The 19,390-nt window shown below is 43.4% G+C and overlaps 1 protein-coding gene across 1 annotated transcript; it reads right to left on the reverse strand.

Annotated features, from left to right (window-relative positions):
* Positions 1–10,272: 10,272 nt before the first annotated feature.
* On the reverse strand, positions 10,273–15,630 carry LOC310781882 (putative transmembrane protein 244; the record flags this gene model as incomplete). The annotated part of the gene is made up of 6 exons (XM_083642517.1): positions 10,273–10,370; positions 10,775–10,819; positions 12,354–12,479; positions 12,849–12,925; positions 13,261–13,346; positions 15,541–15,630. 6 exons carry the CDS (start codon positions 15,628–15,630, stop codon positions 10,273–10,275), a joined length of 522 nt encoding a protein of 173 aa, XP_083498643.1.
* Between the last annotated feature and the right edge of the window lie 3,760 nt (positions 15,631–19,390).

Raw genomic sequence — 19,390 nt, forward strand, 5'->3', positions numbered from 1 at the left:
TTTTTAGCGGGGGGTTCCTATCTGGAGGAAACCCCAGGGGAGCACGGGGAGAACGCGTAAACTCTGCACAGAAAGGCCCTTTTGACGAGCCCACCTGGGCAGTAGGCACTGAGGACATGGGGATGGGGACACACCCTCAGGGCCCACAGCGTACCAGGTGGGAATTGAACCCGGGACCTTCTTGCTGCGAGGCGACAGCACTACCACTGCACCACCGTGCCCCTTATTATTAGCAAGAAATAAGCAAGGTTTCAAACTGTTCCCTAGCAACAGAATTCCAGTTAAACTGTCCTGATCACGTTAATTCCGCAAAAGCAGTTAGCTGGTGGCTACTGTGTGATGTCTAAATGTTGTAATTTAGCGAGTGCAAGTTAACACCATTTAAATTCAGCATGTAGCTAACATTATATCCCTTGGGTCACACAAAATTTAGAGTTGACAGTCAGAGATGGTCTATTTTTCATTATACGTTAATTGTACCCACTAAAATGATCTTGGGGTGTCAGGTCAGGTTAGCCCCTTTTGGGACGTGTGTCATCTAACTGTAAGGGATTATCAGTTAGTCAGTTACCCTACACAGTCCCTTGTCTAAACGCTAAAGGCGCTGACAGGGTTCTGCGCAGCCTCGACTTGGAGCCTTGCCGCCGACTAGCGGCAACAGCGAGACTGTGCATACTCGAACGTAACTCGGCACGTTGGCTGCGGTACACGGCCAAAACACTAGGTGGCTTGTGGTACACTTACGTCCATTACATATTATGTTATCGTGTCGTTTACCAAGAACTTGCAATCATGTCGGTGGGGGGACATTTTATTGTCCCTCTATTTCCAAACTCATTTCGGTGAGCCTGCAGAAGGCTTTGCTAGATGAGGGACAAGCACTGTTAAATGAGGAAATGGCATTTCCTCATTCCTCACAACAAGTACATCAGCGGATATGTGCGCGGCCCAAGGCAACGGCCAATCACAGCTCTCGTGCTGGTCACGTCACGTCCGCGTTGACGCCGCGGAGTTTGCGCTTAAGTGAGGACTGGAAAAATGTCCCAAGTAGCATAACATACCTATCTGCTCGTTGTACAAGTGTTACAGAGACATTCCAAAGCCACCTACCAAAAGCAGAACTCTTCATTGATTACATCTGCATTACTACAGTTTCAATGGTCACATGCTTGCCGTAGATGTAGTCATTAAACTTTGAACATGCAAACACCACTGCCAACAGCTCTTTCTCAAACATGCTGCCCCGAGCCCATACTGTGAGGCATCACATGTAAGTGTCACTGGCTTACTGACATCATAGAATGACAGAACAGGAGCGTTTGACATGTGCTTTTGTAGTGCTTCAAAAGCATTTTGTTGCTGTTCGTGCCAGGTCCATTCTGTGTCCTGGTGTGTGAGTTGCCTCAGTGGAGCCGTCAGCTGACTGAAGTCTGGAATGAACTTTCCAAGATAGTTGGCCAGCCCAAGAAACCTTTGCAGGGCTGGGACGTCTGCTGGCACTGGCATTTCTTTGATAGCTTTTGTTTTGTTGGGGTCTGCTTTAAGCCCCTCACTTGTGAAAACATGGCCAACATAGCTGACTTGATTCAGCCGGTACTTGCACTTGAGAGGATTCTGCCTTGAGTTAACCTCCCTGGCACGGTTGAGAACCTTTAAGTTGGCATCATGTTCGTCCACACTTTCGCCTCCGATGAGTATGTCGTCGACTATGATCGCACAGGGATATCCATCGAAGATCTGCTCCATGGAGCGCTGAAACACTTCACTAGCAGAGGTGAGTCCAAATGGCATTCTCAAAAACCTGTAGCGACCAAAGGGAGTGCTAAAAGTGGTTAGCATTGAGGATGTGTCGTCAAGCATAATCTGCCAAAAGGAGCTCTTAGCGTCTAAGACAGAAAACACTTTTGCATTTGACATGTGTGCGGCCACTTCTTCGACAGTCCGCATAGGGTGGTGCGGCCTTTTCAAAGCGATGTTCAAGTCTTTTGGATTTATGCATATCCTTATTTCTTGTTTGTCCTTTTTGTTAGTAGCGACCATGGATGACACCCAGTCTGTTGGCTCTGACACCCAGTTTCATCATCCTGTCAAGCTCAGCTTTGACTCTGTCTTTCATGGCTACAGCGATGCGATGTGCAGGACGAACGACGCGTCTCACATCGGGGTCGATTGTCATGGAGTATGTTACAGGTAGCTTTCCAAGCTCATCTGAGAAGAGATCACTGTATTCTGTCTGAATCTGAAGAGACAAATCATCATCCGTGGGGCTTAATTGGTGAACATCTTTGCTGAATGAGACTAGCCCCAGTTGCCTGCTTGCACCTAGTCCTAACAGTGGCATAACATCCTCTTTAACGATGTAGTATGGCAACATGTAAGGCTGTCCCTTTAGGTGGCATTGCAACTTTACCATACCAACAGTCTTGATTTTACTGCCCCCATATGCAACGAGACTTGTGGATTTATTGCATGCTCTTATTTGTTCCTTAGTTTGTAACTGTTCAAATGTCTCTTTTGACAAAACATTACACTTGGCACCCGTGTCAACTTTAATCTCTAAAGGTGTGCCATTGACTTGCAGCATGACAAAAGCCTCTTAATTTTTTTCTATCTGAGTTACAGTTGAATCAACATTCACTTCTGGTGATATGCCATCAACATAAAATGTCTCATCCGTAGTGTAATCATCGCTACCAGCTTCCAGCTGATGACTTCTCCTAGGTCTCGGCCTATTGTAGGTTTGCTGTTGGTTAGACTTGCAGCACTTCCTAAAATGATTCAATTTTTTGCATGTGTGGCACTGCTGGCCGAAAGCTGGGCATTTGTCCCTTTTAGCTGCATGAGCGCCACCACAGTTGTTGCAGTTTGAAATACCCTGTGTCCCTGGCTTGTCAGATTGCCCTCTTGCTCTTATGTCATGCCTTTGATTCCTCATGAATTTAGCCTCGACTGCATCTACATTTGTATGCAGTGGAGAAGCCAGCGTGTTATTGTGCTCTTCAGTCACTTCATGAATTTGACAGATGGTGATAGCTTTAGTCAGAGTTAGATCACTATCACGCAGGAGCACCTTTCTCAAATTGTCATTGTTGATACCACAGACTAGTGTATCTCTAATCAGTTCCTCATAGAGATCTCCGAAATGACAGCTTCTTGCTTTGATCCGTAAATCACTGACATATGATTCTATTGTCTCTCCTTTTGGTTCCGCATGTTGAACTTATGTCTCTCCATGGTGACATTAGTCTGTGGGTTACACATCTCCCGAAATTTCCTCTTGAGACATTCGGGGTTCTCTTTGGATTCTGCTTCAACGAGGAGTCTTCCACCCTCGCCGGGCTCCCTCACCTCCGCCGCATACACAAAAGAACGTTCACGTTCAATGGCCTCTGGTCCTGCCAAATTGCGGAGTATATGCACGTGTGCAGGCCGGCTTGTCATAGTGTGCCGCCGCTATAAAAATGTCATATTCCTGCTCGAATATACGCCAGTTCTCGGCAATGTTACCATCAAAGAGGAGGGGCTCGGGACACCGAAATCCTTCTGCCATGTTCAGATATGCAGGCTAACTGCTAGCCGCGCCGGCTAACAGATCTTGTCGTTGTTGTCCTCACTTGAAAAAAATCTAGCTGGAGGACGCACAGTCCGTGACTAAGGTCCGTTATAGGTCTTCTGACACCATGTTGGAAGTTGATTTAAATAAAAACAACTTGCTGTAATTAACTTGTTTATTATACTGAGGATGCAACACAGCCTAGCTCTCTTGACAGGTAACACGTCTGAATACGGTGCATGCGTAGGACCCACGGCAGCTGTGAAGGTTCAACATAAACCAATGTGAACAGTGTGACTGATCTATACAGGTTCACATTTAGACCATATTTCACCAGGATCTTAAATTAAGAATTTTGCGGCTGTAACGACAGAGATTGTTGCTTCTTTTCTAAAGTTATATAAATCGAGCTGGCGTCACTCTAGCATGGTGACGCTAGGCTAATAGGGGTCACCCAGCACCAACCAGCACGTCTGCTGGGACTGTCTCTTTGGCCGACTGGTTAGCGTGCTCGTCTTTAAAAAGCTCCGATAAGCAATAATAGCCGGGTTCGATTCCCCCCTGCAGCCATGGTGAAGACTGCAGGGGGAGGTAGTGTGAAAACTACTTCAACAACACGGGTATATGAGAGCACGCTGGCCCTTGGCCATTGGGATTGCCCCTTTAAAAAAAGACAGCATTGCTTGCTAACATTTAGCTAACTTTAATTAACTAACTTTGGCTAGTAAACTTACCTGAGTGTTGGTCCTCAGGCGCTCTTCGCCGTCCAACATCCTTCTGATTCTGGATATCATTCAGTTTCCCGACATCTAGCCGTTAGATTGTGACTAATGGAGGATGCAGTTATCTGTGTGTGATCTTGATCTCGCGAATCCAGCTGCATCAGGTGACCTAACCTTTCTTCTTATTTGAGTTTTAATACGGCAGCTTGCAAGTTCCACTGTGCAAAAGTTGATTAGTAGGCTATGTCAGTCAGTAATAGGCTAGTAGCCTAATAGGCTAAATAAATAAATAACTACAGAAATATATATCATCATCATCATCGGTAAATACATTAATAATTTGTAGCGGGTGGTATCTGTGGCTTGCCGTACACACCTTGAACGCAGATAGGAGGCGTATATAGTAGTATGTATTGGACTCTTCCGGGCAGGACAGATAGTCTAGTAGGAACGGGGGGTCCCCGCGCACCCGAAAGATATATTTTTCTAACATAGATTTTTGTACTCCTCAAGGTGTCTAATAAACAAATTTTGTTGTTACCCCGTTGAAATAGTGTCCCATGGGTCCATTTGGCGGCCATCTTTGCGGGCATATTGTGATGTCTGATGAAAATGGATAAGGGTCATAACTTTTGAACTAGACGTCATACAGAGACAAATGACACCACTTTTCTGTATGATTTCTGCATGAGGAATTGATTGAGAGGGTTGTTTTAATGATTTTAACAGGTTTGGTATAGTAAAACTCAAAAACATTTGAAAAAAGTGTCTAATTTACTCTCAAAATCTTGCAAAAAAAATCTATCTACATATTAGTCCATGGGCCAGAAGGGTTGGGAATAATGCTCATATTGATTTTTGGCAAGGTATACATCTCTAGAGTTAGGAAAATATGTGAGAGCATTGCACCAATGGTAGCTAAATGTGTGTTATCACTCGATTTATAACACCATGCAAAACATAATAGTTGTGGGACTTTTAGGGACATTTGAGGCTAAGTTCATGCAAATCAAGTCTAAAAGCACCAGATTTTGCCCAGAATTAGCCCAGGGCATGCTCTAACAATTGAGCCAGAGTGCCCGAGCCGGTGACCCCAGGGGGTCACCATGGTGGCCAGATCCAATATGACCACTGTCCGAAAAAGATTTTGGCTATAACGTTTGAAAGAGATGAGGTAGAAATACAGACTTGGTGTCTATCTTATGTTTTTTGACCATTAGAAAGGTGTTGGAATGCTTATCTTTACTAATGAAGATGTGTGTGGACCCCTAATCTGCATATTTCCAAGATGGCGGCTACCTGAATATGAGTTTTACCATAACTGTTGATGCTTTTAGTAAACTCAGTGTCCATTTTATGGTTTTTGAGTTTTAGAAACACATTGTAATACTCAGATTTATGATGGAATCTATCTATAGCACTCTACTTTGCATAGTAAGTAGGCTACCAATATGGCCACTAACCAATTTTTTTTTTACATACACTTTCACCCAGATTGAGTGTAGACTTGTAAGAATAAGTTACCATCAAACTGGTGGAAACAAACAATCTACAGTATGTATCTTACAGATTTTATTGAAACAATTAGACAAATAGAGTATAACCCATTCCCATTGATACAGGTAATAGCCAGTCTGTGCATCAATGCTCTCCATAAATGTGAAATGCTATCAATACTGATCAAAGGTGTTTAGAATTTGAACAAAATATTTACATTATCAGAAACAAAAACAACATAACAAAACATATATTGGTGCCTATATGTACAAGTGAGTAGTAGCCTACTTATGTCCATAGGTTGAATTGAGTTAGAAGTGCTCAGTCCTTTTGATTTACCAGGGTGACTGATTTTTCATAAAAGACTTCAGATGACAAGTGGGTTTTGTTTATATCCTTATATCCACAGCCAGATTACTAAAATATTGTTGTCTCGACCCTCATTGTTGGTACAGGCACTCTTGCATCCACATTGAGGTGCCACGGGCTCCAGCTTTACAACATTCACAGCACACACTACATTACTTTTTGCAGACACAGCAGAGAATGATTGCTCAGGCTTTACTGGCATCTGGAAGATGGGTCCAGTAAGCTTCCAAAGTCTTGGTCATGGAGTCCCAGTACCAGCCCCACGTACTGAACTCTGGATATTTTGCTGGACAGAGGTTGCCTGATTCCAGTAGAAGCTGGCCTGCAGCAGTCCCCATTTGACATGCTGAATCAGTGCATCTTGGGTGGGAGGCAGGTTCCCTTGATGCATTTGAAAAAAGCCAATGTCTAGCATCATCTACTTGACTGGAGCCACAGCTTTTGCTGTACATTACAACCCCAAGGTGAGGGCGACCAGGGTTTTGGGATGAACTCCTCCTTTCTACCAAGAAGGATGTTGTACTTTCCAACAGATCTGAATATGACATATCTGCACTTCAGCCTTGTAACCATCCTGAAGCAGACACTACAGTAGAATGATTTATAGCACCTGGCACATGCTGCGGCCAGTAGCCATAGAAACTCAGGATCCATACGTCCGACAGTGATGTTGTAATACTTGCAATACGCTTCTTCTACACATTAGGCCTCACAGAGAACTGGACCGGCTTCACATGTGGAAAGTACATTTATGTTCACAAAATCTGCAATGTTCTTGGTCCCCAGAGATCACTGGCATTACATCTCCTCCATGTGCTAAAATGATGTGATACTACATCAGCCTTCCAGGGCTATGGAAAAAGGAGTGGATGGGCAGCTTGGGAAGCAACATCGGATCTCACTGAGACCGTGGACGCCTTCACCTTGGAGCCTGAACCGATCAACTCAGATGTCGATGTCCAAAGACTGGAAGCATTATGGTTGTTGTCATGTCCAGCAAGAGCTGTGTCTCCAGCCAAGTAGATGAAGCCAGACATCAGCTTTTCTCAAATGGTACCAAGTCCCTTGAGAACTTGCCTCCCACCCAAGATGCACTGATTCAGCATGTCAAATGGGGACTGCTGCAGACCAGCTTCTACTCGAATCAGGCAACCTCTGTCCAGCAAAATATCCAGAGTTCAGTATGTGGGGCTGGTACTGGGACTCCCATGACCAAGACTTGGGAACCTTACTGGACCCATCTTTCAGATGCCAGTAAAGCCTGAGTCATCATTCTCTGCTGCAGCTGCAAAAAGTAATGTAGTGGGTGCTGTGAATGCTGTAAAGCTGGAGCCCGTGGCACCTCAATGTGGATGCAAGAGTGCCTGTACCAACAATGCGGTCAAGACAACAATATTTGATTAATCTGGCTGTGGATATAAGGATATAAACAAAAAACACTTTACACTCAATCTAACTTAACCCCCCCCCCAACCCATGGACATACCTAAGTGTTACTCACTAATTGTTTCAATAAAATATGTAAGATAAATACTGTAGATTGTTTGTTTCCACTAGTTTGATGGTAACTCATTCTTACAACTACAAAAGTGTATGTAAAAAAGAAATGGGATAGCAGCCATATTGGTAGCCTACTTACTCTGCAAAGTAGAGTGCTATAGATAGATTCAATCATAAATCTGAGTATTACAATGTGTTTCTAAAACTCAAAAACCATAAAATGGACACCGAGTTTACTAAAAGCATCAACATGGTAAAACTCATATTCAGGTAGTCGCCATCTTGGAAATATGCAGATTAGGGGTCCACACACATCTTCATTAGTAAAGATAAGCATTCCAACACCTTTCTAATGGTCAAAAAATATAAGATAGACACCAAGTCTGTATTTCTAGCTCATCTCTTTCAAAAGTTATAGCCAAAATCTATTTCGGACTGCAGTGGTCACATTGGATTTGGCCGCCATGGTGACCCCGGGGGTCACCGGCTCGGGCACTCTGGCTCAATTGTTAGAGCATGCCCTGGGGTAATTCTGGGCAAAATCTGGTGCTTTTAGACTTTATTTGCATGAACCTAGCCTCAAATGTCCCTAAAAGTCCCACAACTATTATGTTTTGCATGGTGTTATAAATCGAGTGATAACACACATTTAGCTACCATTGGTGCAATGCTCTCACATATTTTCTAACTCTAGAGATGTATACCTTGCCAAAAATCAATATGAGCATTATTCCCAACCCTTCTGGCCCATGGACTAATATGTAGATAGATTTCTTTTGCAAGATTTTGAGAGTAAATTAGACACTTTTTTCAAATGTTTTTGAGTTTTACTATACCAAACCTGTTAAAACCATTAAAACAACCCTCTCAATCAATTCCTCATGCAGAAATCATACAGAAAAGTGGTGTCATTTGTCTCTGTATGATGTCTAGTTCAAAAGTTATGACCCTTATCCATTTTCATCAGACATCGCAATATGCCCGCAAAGATGGCCACCAAACGGACCCATGGGACACTATTTCAACGGGGTAACAACAAAATGTGTTTATTAGACACCTTGAGGAGTACAAAAATCTATGTTAGAAAAATATATCTTTCGGGTGCGCGGGGACCCCCCGTTCCTACTAGACTAAGAGGAAAGATTGACGACAGCAGCTCAGGAAAGGAAGATAAAATTGCGTCGAACCGTGACACAGAGAGTGAGAGCGAAATTGAAGTTGATGGAGATTCGAGAGGGCCTGGAGAATAAACGAAATACTGCGCTACCCTGCCCCCAACAGGTTTTAATCAGCTACTGCGCTGCCGTGCCCCCAACAGGTTTTAATCAGCGAACAAACACCTTCTACTTTCAACTGGTTTTTATACTGACAGGACAGCACACCAACACACACTCACAAAGACAAAAACAATGTATTAAGTATTTAATGTATAATCCAACATATATTATGTATATGTGTGTATGTGTATGTATACAGTATATATATACTCCTAAAAATCTGTTTTCCAAGTCTTTGCAGTACAGATCTGATCCTCTGATTTATTTATTTATTTATTTAAGATCCCCATTAACCACTGCCTCAAGCAGCGATTATTCTTCCTGGGGTCTGATAGCTGTGTTAACAGGGAAAACAGAGAATCCATGTGTTTTCTCATCATTGCTGGGCCCCAGTGGGTTTGGATCTGTATGTAATCAAGAAAAAAACAAATCTGATTTTCTGATCACATGTGGCATAGACGTCTGAACATTCAGATATTTTTTGTATCAGACATTCACAAATCAAGTCTGTGCCACATAGCCTATAGAGCAGAACATGCACTGCCAAACTACTGGATAAGATCTTTTCATGCTGGTGTAAATGCAGCCGAAGAGTTTAAAATATTCCATGTGGTTTGTTATGGTCAAATCTGAGCCACAAAGACTTGAAAGAGTCATAGATATTTGTGTCTATGTAAATCCAGCCTGTGTTAATTTCCAGAGCTAAAAATATTATTTAGTCTATTAAATTTAACTTATGCAAGGTGTAAAAAACAGAATACAAAACAACATATTTAACTGTACAGAATATGGTTGGAAAAAACAAAGAAACAGCAGACAAGATCTGGTTTAAAAAGAGTTTCTTACTGCTGAAACCATCTCGGATCCCAAAAGGTTATTTGTTTGGCAATAGAAGAGGTGTTTCCATTGATAGCCAGTAGAGAAAGTTCTCCTGTTATTTATTTATTATTAGTGAAGACTATAAAGTAGCTGTTCATTGTTATTTTATGGAAAACAGTGTCCCATACATACACAGTATTAACCAGTGGATAAGGTGAACTTAGCAGTAAGATGCTTTAGAAAACCCAAACCCACAGGAGTGCATCAAGAAGTGAGATTAACCAGTTAGCCAGTGAAAATAGTGATTTTTTTGTAAATGGTTTTGGATAATTGTCAAACCAAACATGAAAAATGGTAATTCAAGTTAAAAGGAGGAGGGGTAAAATGATAGTTTTGTACATTAGCTGACCAGCTGTTTAATCCTAATTTACATGTTTATTGTTTATTCCTATACTTCTATCCCCTCTACAGAACCCCCCCCCCCCCCCACACACACACACACACACACAAAGAAAAAAGACCCACTCCCCCTTCATCAGAAGTTTGCTAGTTCGGCTGGATAGACAAAGTTGCTTCTAAAGAGTTTATAGGCCAGGAGCTGTCCTCCAAATATCATCATCACCAAGCCTGAACCTGAGAGAGAGAGAGAGAGAGAGAGAGAGAGAGAGAGAGAGAGAGAGAGAGAGAGAGAGAGAGAGAGAGAGAGAGAGAGAGAGAGAGAGAGAGAGAGAGAGAGAGAGAGAGAGAGAGAGAGAGAAAAAAAAAAAAGGGGAGTTTGAAGGTCAGTAGCTGTGACCCCAAATATCATTCTCACTAAGGCAGAATCTGAGGGCGAGACGGGGGAGCGGGGAGACAGGGAGCTGCTGCACGTCAACCAGTAAATATGATTTATTAGACAGATGTACTGTACAGAAATATAAGCTCACAAGTGGAGAGACAGAGGGAGAGAAATAGGGCATGTTCTGCCGATGGGAGTGCAGACAGATAGAGACAGACAGATGGATGAACAAACAGACTGAGACAGTCAAGTCTCTCACCCAGGGCGATCCACCAGTGCTCCGCAGAGGGGAAGTCTGACATCACTGTGGAAACACAACAGGAGGCGTTAGTGTGCAGAACACAAGAAGCACCTGTACTTTATGATGCATGTTATTCATCAGGAAGGAGGGGCCTAGATGAAGCAAATCACACAGGTTAACCCATTCAGAATCAGAATCAGAATCAGAAAGACTTTAATGATCCCCGGGGGGAAATTGGGACAGGTTACAGTAGCTCGCTCACAGAACACAACATAGCATAAAATAAACAGTAGTAAAATGCGATAGTAAGCAAAAATAAGCAAAATAAGTAGAATACGTCTAAAGTAAGCAAAATAAGTAGAGTAAGTATACATTACGTGACAATTACCGTTATTGCACACTGGACTTATATTAAGTCGGCTTGCCCTTTACGTTACACGTGGCTCAGCCAGGCACAGTTAACCTATCGGCTGGCTCAGTCTCAGGGAGACTGAGCGTCTCCGAGGTGCTCTTTTAAGAGAGGCATTAAATAGACCGATGGCCACAGGCAGGAATGATTTCCTGTGCCTCTCCGTATTGCATCTAGGTGGAATCAGTCTCTCACTGAACGTGCTCCTGTGTTTGACTAGCACGCCGTGGAGTGGGTGCGAGTCATTGCTCATGATGGAGCGTAGCCTGGACAACGTTCTCTTCTCCGACACCGCAGTCAGAGAGCCCAGATCCAGCCCCACAATGTCCCTGGCCTTACGGATCAGTTTGTTGATACCTGATGCAGCATTTGTGCGAATCGCGTGACGCGGTTCGCGGTCTTAAAGGGATACACACACAAATGAGGGATATACACGCAAATGCTGCATCAGGTATCAATGGGTTAAGGAGGGATTTCGAGGCATTGAGACAACTCAGATTGAGCAAAAGGGGTCTGACGGACTCATATTAGCAGAGTGGTCCTAAATGTTGAGCTGCCTGTGTTGTTTTTGTCGCCTACAATGTTTCAAATTTGGTTGAAGGCCTATTGGAAATCAGTGTTGGTAATAAATTAAAAAGGTTTCCAACAATTAAATGACTAGACATGCATAGATATATAGTTTGTCGGTTGTGTTATCGTGTGTGTGTGTGTCTGTGCGTGTGTGTTTGTATACACCGTGAGAAAATGTATTTGTGTGTGTGTGTCTGTGCGTGTGTGTTTGTATACACCGTGAGAAAGTGTATTTGTGTGTGCGCATAATGTGTGTATACATCTTTGAACTAGGGTCATTAGCTTATATCCAGTTACATAAACAGGGCTGACAATCCCATCAGCTGTTCTGCTCATTGATCCACTTTGTGTGTGTGTGTGTGTGTGTGTGTGTGTGTGTGCGCGTGCGTGCGCGTGTGTGTTGTAGGTTAAAGTCCGGGTTAAGGTCAGGCAGGCATGCAGCGGTCAGGGTTAAGGTTAAGGATAGGAGCTGTTCCTGTTGATGGTTAGCCCTTTGTCCTCTAAGCATCTACAATGCAAAGCTCGTCAAGGCTATATTGGGTTCAATACCACCTGTTACATTCCTCCGTCAGTTCATTTGTGTGTGTGTGTGTGTGTGTGTGTGTGTGTGTGTGTTACCTGCTACAGTCATTGCTATATGCAGCAGTGTGACAGTAATGGCGTAGTCCCACACCCACTCCTCCACAATCCAGGCGAATATCAGGCCTCCCAAAACATAGGTGACTTCTGTGGAAATGACACTGACTGAGAGAGAGAGAGAGAGAGAGAGAGAGAGAGAGAGAGAGAGAGAGAGAGAGAGAGAAAAAAGCCAATATCAATGATGTTTTCCTTTGCAGACAGTTATCTCTTGTCTCCCTCATCACACATTAGTCACCTCTAACGCTAGAAGATATGACGCCAACTGTGCCATTTTTGGCTCTGCGAAGCACAATCGCAGCAACCACAGACAGGCAGACAGACAGACAGACAGGCAGACAGACAGACAGGCAGACAGACAGGCAGACAGACAGACAGACAGACAGGCAGGCAGACAGACAGACAGGCAGGCAGACAGGCAGACAGACAGGCAGACAGACAGGCAGACAGACAGACAGACAGGCAGGCACTGCTCACCCAGATATTTGGGGTTCTGCCATGATGGTTGTGTTGTGTAGTCAAATGGAGCCAACAAGCTGTCAATCTCAGGAACCCTAGACCCCGCCCCCCCAACACACACACACACACATACGCACACACGCGCACACACACACGCGCACACACACACACATACACACACACACACACACACACACACATATACACAGACATGATGAGAAAACATCTCAAGGCATATCTGATTTCATGCAACGGTAGCCCAGGGGGCCTGTGTGTGTGTGTGTGTGTGTGTGTGTGTGTGTGTGTGTGTGTGTGTGTGTGTGTGTGTGTGTGTGTGTGTGTGTGTGTGTGTGTGTGTGTGTGTGTGTGTGTGTGTGTGTGTGTGTGTGTGTGTGTGTGTGTGTGTGTGTGTGTGTGTGTGTGTGTGTACCTGAGCAGTCCAATGCAGAGACTGATGGCGATGTAATAGACAGAGTAGAAGACCACCATACACATCAACAGATTCTGGAGGACGACCTGAGGAGAAGAAAGAGGAAATGATACGGTTGTACCTGCTGAGCGATGCTGTCAGACAGAACACCATCCCCACAGAAGAGTGAGCCTGCAAGTATGATGGATGGCTTTCATTCCTCATAAAATAGTCATTTGGATCCTTCAGCCACTTTCATTCCAACCTAAACCTACCATGACTGCATCGTCTAAGCCAGGCGTCTCTCAAAATATACTATATGTGGCCCTCCACACTGTATTGGTTAATCAATTGCAAGTTCAATTTGCATTTTTTCCCTTCGCCTAACGATGACAGCACTATATTATACATTTGGTACAAGCACCAAGTAGGAACAGCACATGCAGAACTAATGTTTTCAGATGGTAAACAAAATCTTTAAAGAGTACATTTGTACGTGGTTTTTTATTTTATTTTATTTATAACCCATATGATGCGAGCACCTGACCCCCCCGGCATTTTCACATGATCTAATCTGGCCCCCATTCAAAAAAGTTTGGACACCCCTGGTCTAAGCAGTGACAGCATCATTGACCTACACAGGCTATACTTGCTTGGGCAGCTGCCTCTTGATAAGCAAGCCTCCATTGTCCTGTCAAAAGCAGTTTTCCTAATAAAAAATTGAATAGACATTTGCAACTCAATAAACAGAATGCAGGGTATGAAAAACAGCTTATCTCTCTCCTTCCAGTACCTTAATTCTCTTCTCTCCCCTGCCTGGCAGAGAAATGGAAGTTCCTGCTGCAATTTCAACTGTTTGGACTGGGAGCCACCAGACAGCTCTTGGTACGATATGATCATTCTTGAGCCATGGAGCGATAATAATCTTTGCTTCTTGGTGATTTGTAATAAACTAAATATTGTGATTGTATACTGTAACATACTGCTCATTGTTATTTCCTTTGACTGCAGCGGAAGCTGAAAATGATATCGCAAAATCAATTCTCCTCATGAGCAAAGACTCCAAAATCAATGGGCAGATGAAATGCAACGCCTTTCCGTCTGTTATTGACCATCTGCTGCCTGCAGTCTCCCTCCAACAAAAGAGCTACAGCAATAACAGATGTGCGATGATGATGATGAGACTATAAAGCTAAACATATAAACAGTGACACCTTCCTTATGCTGTATTTTCAGAGGTGAGATAATTGGACCATATAAAATGCTGTCTAGTCATTGAAATATTAACTTTTTAAAATCAAAGTGCGCTCGAGTTGATGCCAGGGTTTCTCATTATATTGATTCAAGTTCCATATAGAGGAGTTGACATATTAAAGTCAGCATCACTAGTTGACATCAAATTTTTTATTTATTTTGCCTCTTCTCACCTCCTTCCCCTCGTCACCTTCAAGTCACTTCCTGGGGGAGGTGAATGGTAGTCAGAGAGTGGAGGAAAATAGGAGGAATCAAAACTGTTCACCCTTGTATGCTGAGGCTATTTACACGGACACCGAATGTGTCTTTCTTAATATAATGTATTGTATTTTATTTATGTATGTATGTATGTATGTATGTATGCATGTATGTATGTATGTTTTGTAGGCCACATATGATCTTGCCATGCCGAAGGATGAAGAAGACCCACATTGGAACCCCCCCCCCCCCCCCCCCCCCCCTCATCAGACAGCCATGAGATGTGGGCGTGTCTGAAAGGGGAACAGCTGATCTCATGCTAATACTCTCAGCGACAGCTAAACGCCTTAGATATATCTTCCTGGTTTGTTTGCTATCGTCTTCCACATCACGTACAAAATATTTCACAGACCTGGGACCAGCTTGCCTGACGACTGCCTCAGTCAAAACACCATAATAAAACCTATAAAATATGGGAGCGGTCACAATAAGGTTCTACTTGATCTCAAAGTCTACTCACTGTAAAGTGTCCAGGTGGCTCAGTGGGTTAAGATGCTATGAATAGAATACCATGCATGCCTTGAGGACGGTTGACGTTGTGAGCTCTTTGCGGTCTCTCTATAAATCTGTACTATCAATAAAGCTGACATGAAACTGTCATAAACTAGTATACTTGTGTTTGCTCATGCCATACAGTAGACATACATATATATATATATTTCATGTGGTAAACACCTTACAGCTGTAGCTCAGTCTGCAGCACCGAGCCACCATAAGTTCAGAGACGATCCTTTGCAGAACCGTCTTGTCTATTCTAGCACGTTTGTCTACATGCTACAGTGTTCTTACCCAGGTGTCACTGGGTGTGGAGGGGAAGGGTCCATGATGACGTTTTATAAGCGTGAATCCAAGACACCGACAACAGTAGTCCAACAACATGAATGGCTGTTGTCTAAATGAGAGAGTGTGTGTGTGTGTGTGTGTGTGTGTGTGTGTGTGTGTGTGTGCACACTGGGGGAGGGCCGGCCGGGATTAGAGGGAATGAGATTACTATGGGATAACAAGACTGAGTAAATCCCCAAGGGGATAAATATGCAGGTAAAGGGTATAATACACACAGGCGTGTGCGAAAGAGAAAGAAAGAGAGAGAGAGAGAATAAACATGTTAATAAACAAAGTAGGGATGCACGATATATTGGCAATCATATCGGTATCGGCCGATGTTAGTCATTTTTTAACATATCGGTCATATCGGTATCGGTCAGATGTTGCAATGTTAATATCGGTTATCAGCCAAATTCTTCACATTGATATGAAATAATGCAGTAAATCTATGATGTATGGGCTTTTCCAAAGGCTTTGCAAATAAAGAAATGCATAACTTTTTCAAATTCAGTGTTAACATGTGTTTTCAGTATGTACAAAATATGATGATCATAAAAATGTGGTTTTATACAGATCATATCGACATCGGTAAATATCGGTTATCGGCCATAACAGCAATGTTAATATCGGTTATCGGCATTGGCCAAAATTTTCATATCGGTGCATCCCTAAAATAAAGACCAAAGCATGAGATCGGAGCATGCGCTTGAGGGCATTTTTCACACTGAAACTGACTGACTGAGACTGAGCTCCTTTTACAAAAAATAAAAGACAGTTTGTAATAAACACAACCTGTTGTAGAACATTTCAGTTCCATAGTCTCATTTCATAATCAATACTCTATACTTGCATTATACACATAGTTATTGGTATGAATCATAAATGCATGTCACATAGACAGAAAAGGCAAATACAGACGCCATGCTCAGAGAACCTCTGAGGCACATTAGCAGCTCTGTCTATCTCACACTGTGCTTGCAGGGCGCCATGACAGATGCAGACGCAGGTTCACATAGTGACACATATTTCATTCCATTCTTAAATTCCATTCCACATAAACAGACAGCTTATGGTCATTCTGGCCCTGAGCAGAGGACAGTGGCAAGATCACTCAGAGACGTGGCCTTGCTGGACTCCTGTCTTGGCTACAGCCCCCCTCTCCTCTCCTCTCCCCTCAACTCCCTGTCCCTGCTTCTGTGAGCTGCTCAACACATAGCTTGTGAAGAGATGTGAGATTATGTGAGAATACTATGTGAGATATGTCAGAATACCGTATAAAACCTTTGACTGTGTGTCATTCTGTACGGAGCTCCTGAGCTGGAAACCAGCACGCTTTTCCAGGGAAGCCAGTCTCTGTGCAAATGGAAGTCTTCTGCTTGCAAAGACGTATGTAATGGCTGAATACATTTATGTGAGACAACTTTTTTATTTTGATGTCACAACTGGTTTTCTAATGCGGGAGAAGAATGACGTCGATACAAATTCTATTCTACAACACAACCGTTACATGTATTTTGAGGGTGTATAGTTTTTCTATACTTGTGTTGTTTTCATATATTGTAGCAATTACCTCTATTTTGAGACGTGGCATATAGACGGTTTTAACTTGACAACAAAAACATTCTAAATTGAACCCCCGCTCACTTCCTGTTGCAGTGTTTGCTATGGACATAAAAGAAAAAAAAACATTCAAGTGCAGGACTGACCATTCCATGCAAAGTCTATACAGCCCTGAGCGCCGAAAACAAAAGTACACGATGTCGAGTGAATATTTCTGCAGTTTGCCGAATGCTGAGAAAAAGGAAGTGCTGTGGGGTTGCGCTCTGGTGAAAACCGTCTATAGGAAAAAGTAAAAAAAAAAAAAGGGGTTCCTGCTGTAAACACGGCTTTGATCAATCTGAGACATAAGGGACATAACTGCTTCCAGTCACTGCTATCAGTTCCTGATGTGAACACTAGGTGGTAACATAACCCCATAATACAGCATCCGCCAATGAAGACATGGTGATTAGAGAGTAATTGCAGCTTTGCAGAGGACTGGAAGCAGTAAATAAGGCACTTCCTGGTGTGTCATAGTCATTTAGATATGGATTTTTTTATAATGTTGTCACAATGTGCCTTGTCCCACGTCTTGTTCAATTGAGCCATTCTGAATGAAAACAGGGCCTAGGGGGAGAATCATGTGGCTGAGAAGCTTTTTCCTCTGTGTTTATAAGAACAGAGAGAGAGAGAGAGAGAGGAGAGAGAAGATGGAGAGAGAGAGAGAGAGGAGAGATAGAGAGAGAGAGAGGAGAGAGAGAGAGAGAGAGAGAGAGGAGAGAGAGATGGAGAGAGAGAGAGAGAGGAGAGAGAGAGAGAGAGAGAGAGAGAGAGGGAGAGAGAGATGGACAGGTACATCAGGAACAGATGGGGACAGAGGTGGTACTCTATGTGCAGTGGTGAGCCTCTGGTCTCCCTCCATAAATAGATAGAAACTAACTCATCAGCGTCACAGCCTGCGTCTGTGTGTGTCTTTGTGTGCGGCTAATTAAGAGTGTACAGTATGCACGTGCATGCCTGTGTGTGTGTGTGGTGTGTGTGTGTGGGGGGGGGGGGGGGTGACTCAACATCCGCTTCCGCTACCAAGGCAACCTGCATCATTGTAGCCATGGTGACGGAGAGCTGTGGGGGGGGGGGGGGGGGGGGGGGGGGGGGGGGGCAGAACATGTGGAGCAAGGGTGGCATCAGAACTGTACATCCTCCTGTGTGTGTGTGTGTGTGTGTGTGTGTGTGTGTGTGTGTGTGTGTGTGTGTGTGTGTGTGTGTGTGTGTGTGTGTGTGTGTGTGTGTGTATATCTACTACTAGAGTGATGGCAGCAGCAGGATTACTTGGTACTTTGCACAAGTTCACAAGCACTTTATGAATGTAAATCTTTCTTTCATTGCTTCCTGCCTTCCTTCCCTCCCCCCCTCTCTCTCTCTCCACTCTCTCTCTCTGGACATCTGGTCTTTCTCTCTAAAAACTCAAAGTAAAGAAAAGCTTAAACAATAGCCTACATATGAATAACCTTTTGTTGTGAAGGTCTTTTGACCACCTCCTCCTCCTTCTTCTTCTTCTTCTTCTTCATTACAGTGTTGTCACTGGCTCAGTGTGACTGTTAAAATAACTGATTGACACACAGCTGGAGTTGTCATCAGCCCTGAGCAGCAGGTGTTTGTTTGTTTGTGTGTGTGTGTGTGTGTGTGTGTGTGTGTGTGTGTGTGTGTGTGTGTGTGTGTGTGTGTGTGTGTGTGTGTGTGTGTGTGTGTGTGTGTGTGTGTGTGTGTGTGTGTGTGTGTGTGTGACATACACATAATGACACCTCCATTGTTACAACTACATTGGGCTAAATATCATCATCATCATAACTAAAAGGGAGCAAGTGGGCTCTGCGATTTTTGTCCCGGAAGTGATGTCACTCAACTGGAAGTGATGTCATCAGTGATGTCATAGGCATTGTGACATCATCAGTGATGATAAAAGAGCAGTGGTGATGTCATCATCAGTGATGCGAAGTTGTGACATCATCAGTGACGTCATAAGAGCAGTTGGGCCCGCACAGTGGTGCGAGATGCCTTGTATGATAAAAATGTTAGTGTGTTATACAGAAAAGTCTATGCATCACATACCTGAACTCCAATTAGTTTTTAAAACCTTCACACAGTAGGCTAAAGATGATCTCCATAAAGCCTAAATATCTTGACAGTATATTAAATTTGAGGTTGTCAGAGTGAGCTTTAAAGCTATATAATATGCAACTATTTCATTAAAAAAAACAGCCACACAGCTAAAGTT

The sequence above is a fragment of the Poromitra crassiceps genome (assembly GCF_964638095.1).
Source record: "Poromitra crassiceps genome assembly, chromosome: 9".
Taxonomy (NCBI): Eukaryota; Metazoa; Chordata; class Actinopteri; order Beryciformes; family Melamphaidae; genus Poromitra; species Poromitra crassiceps.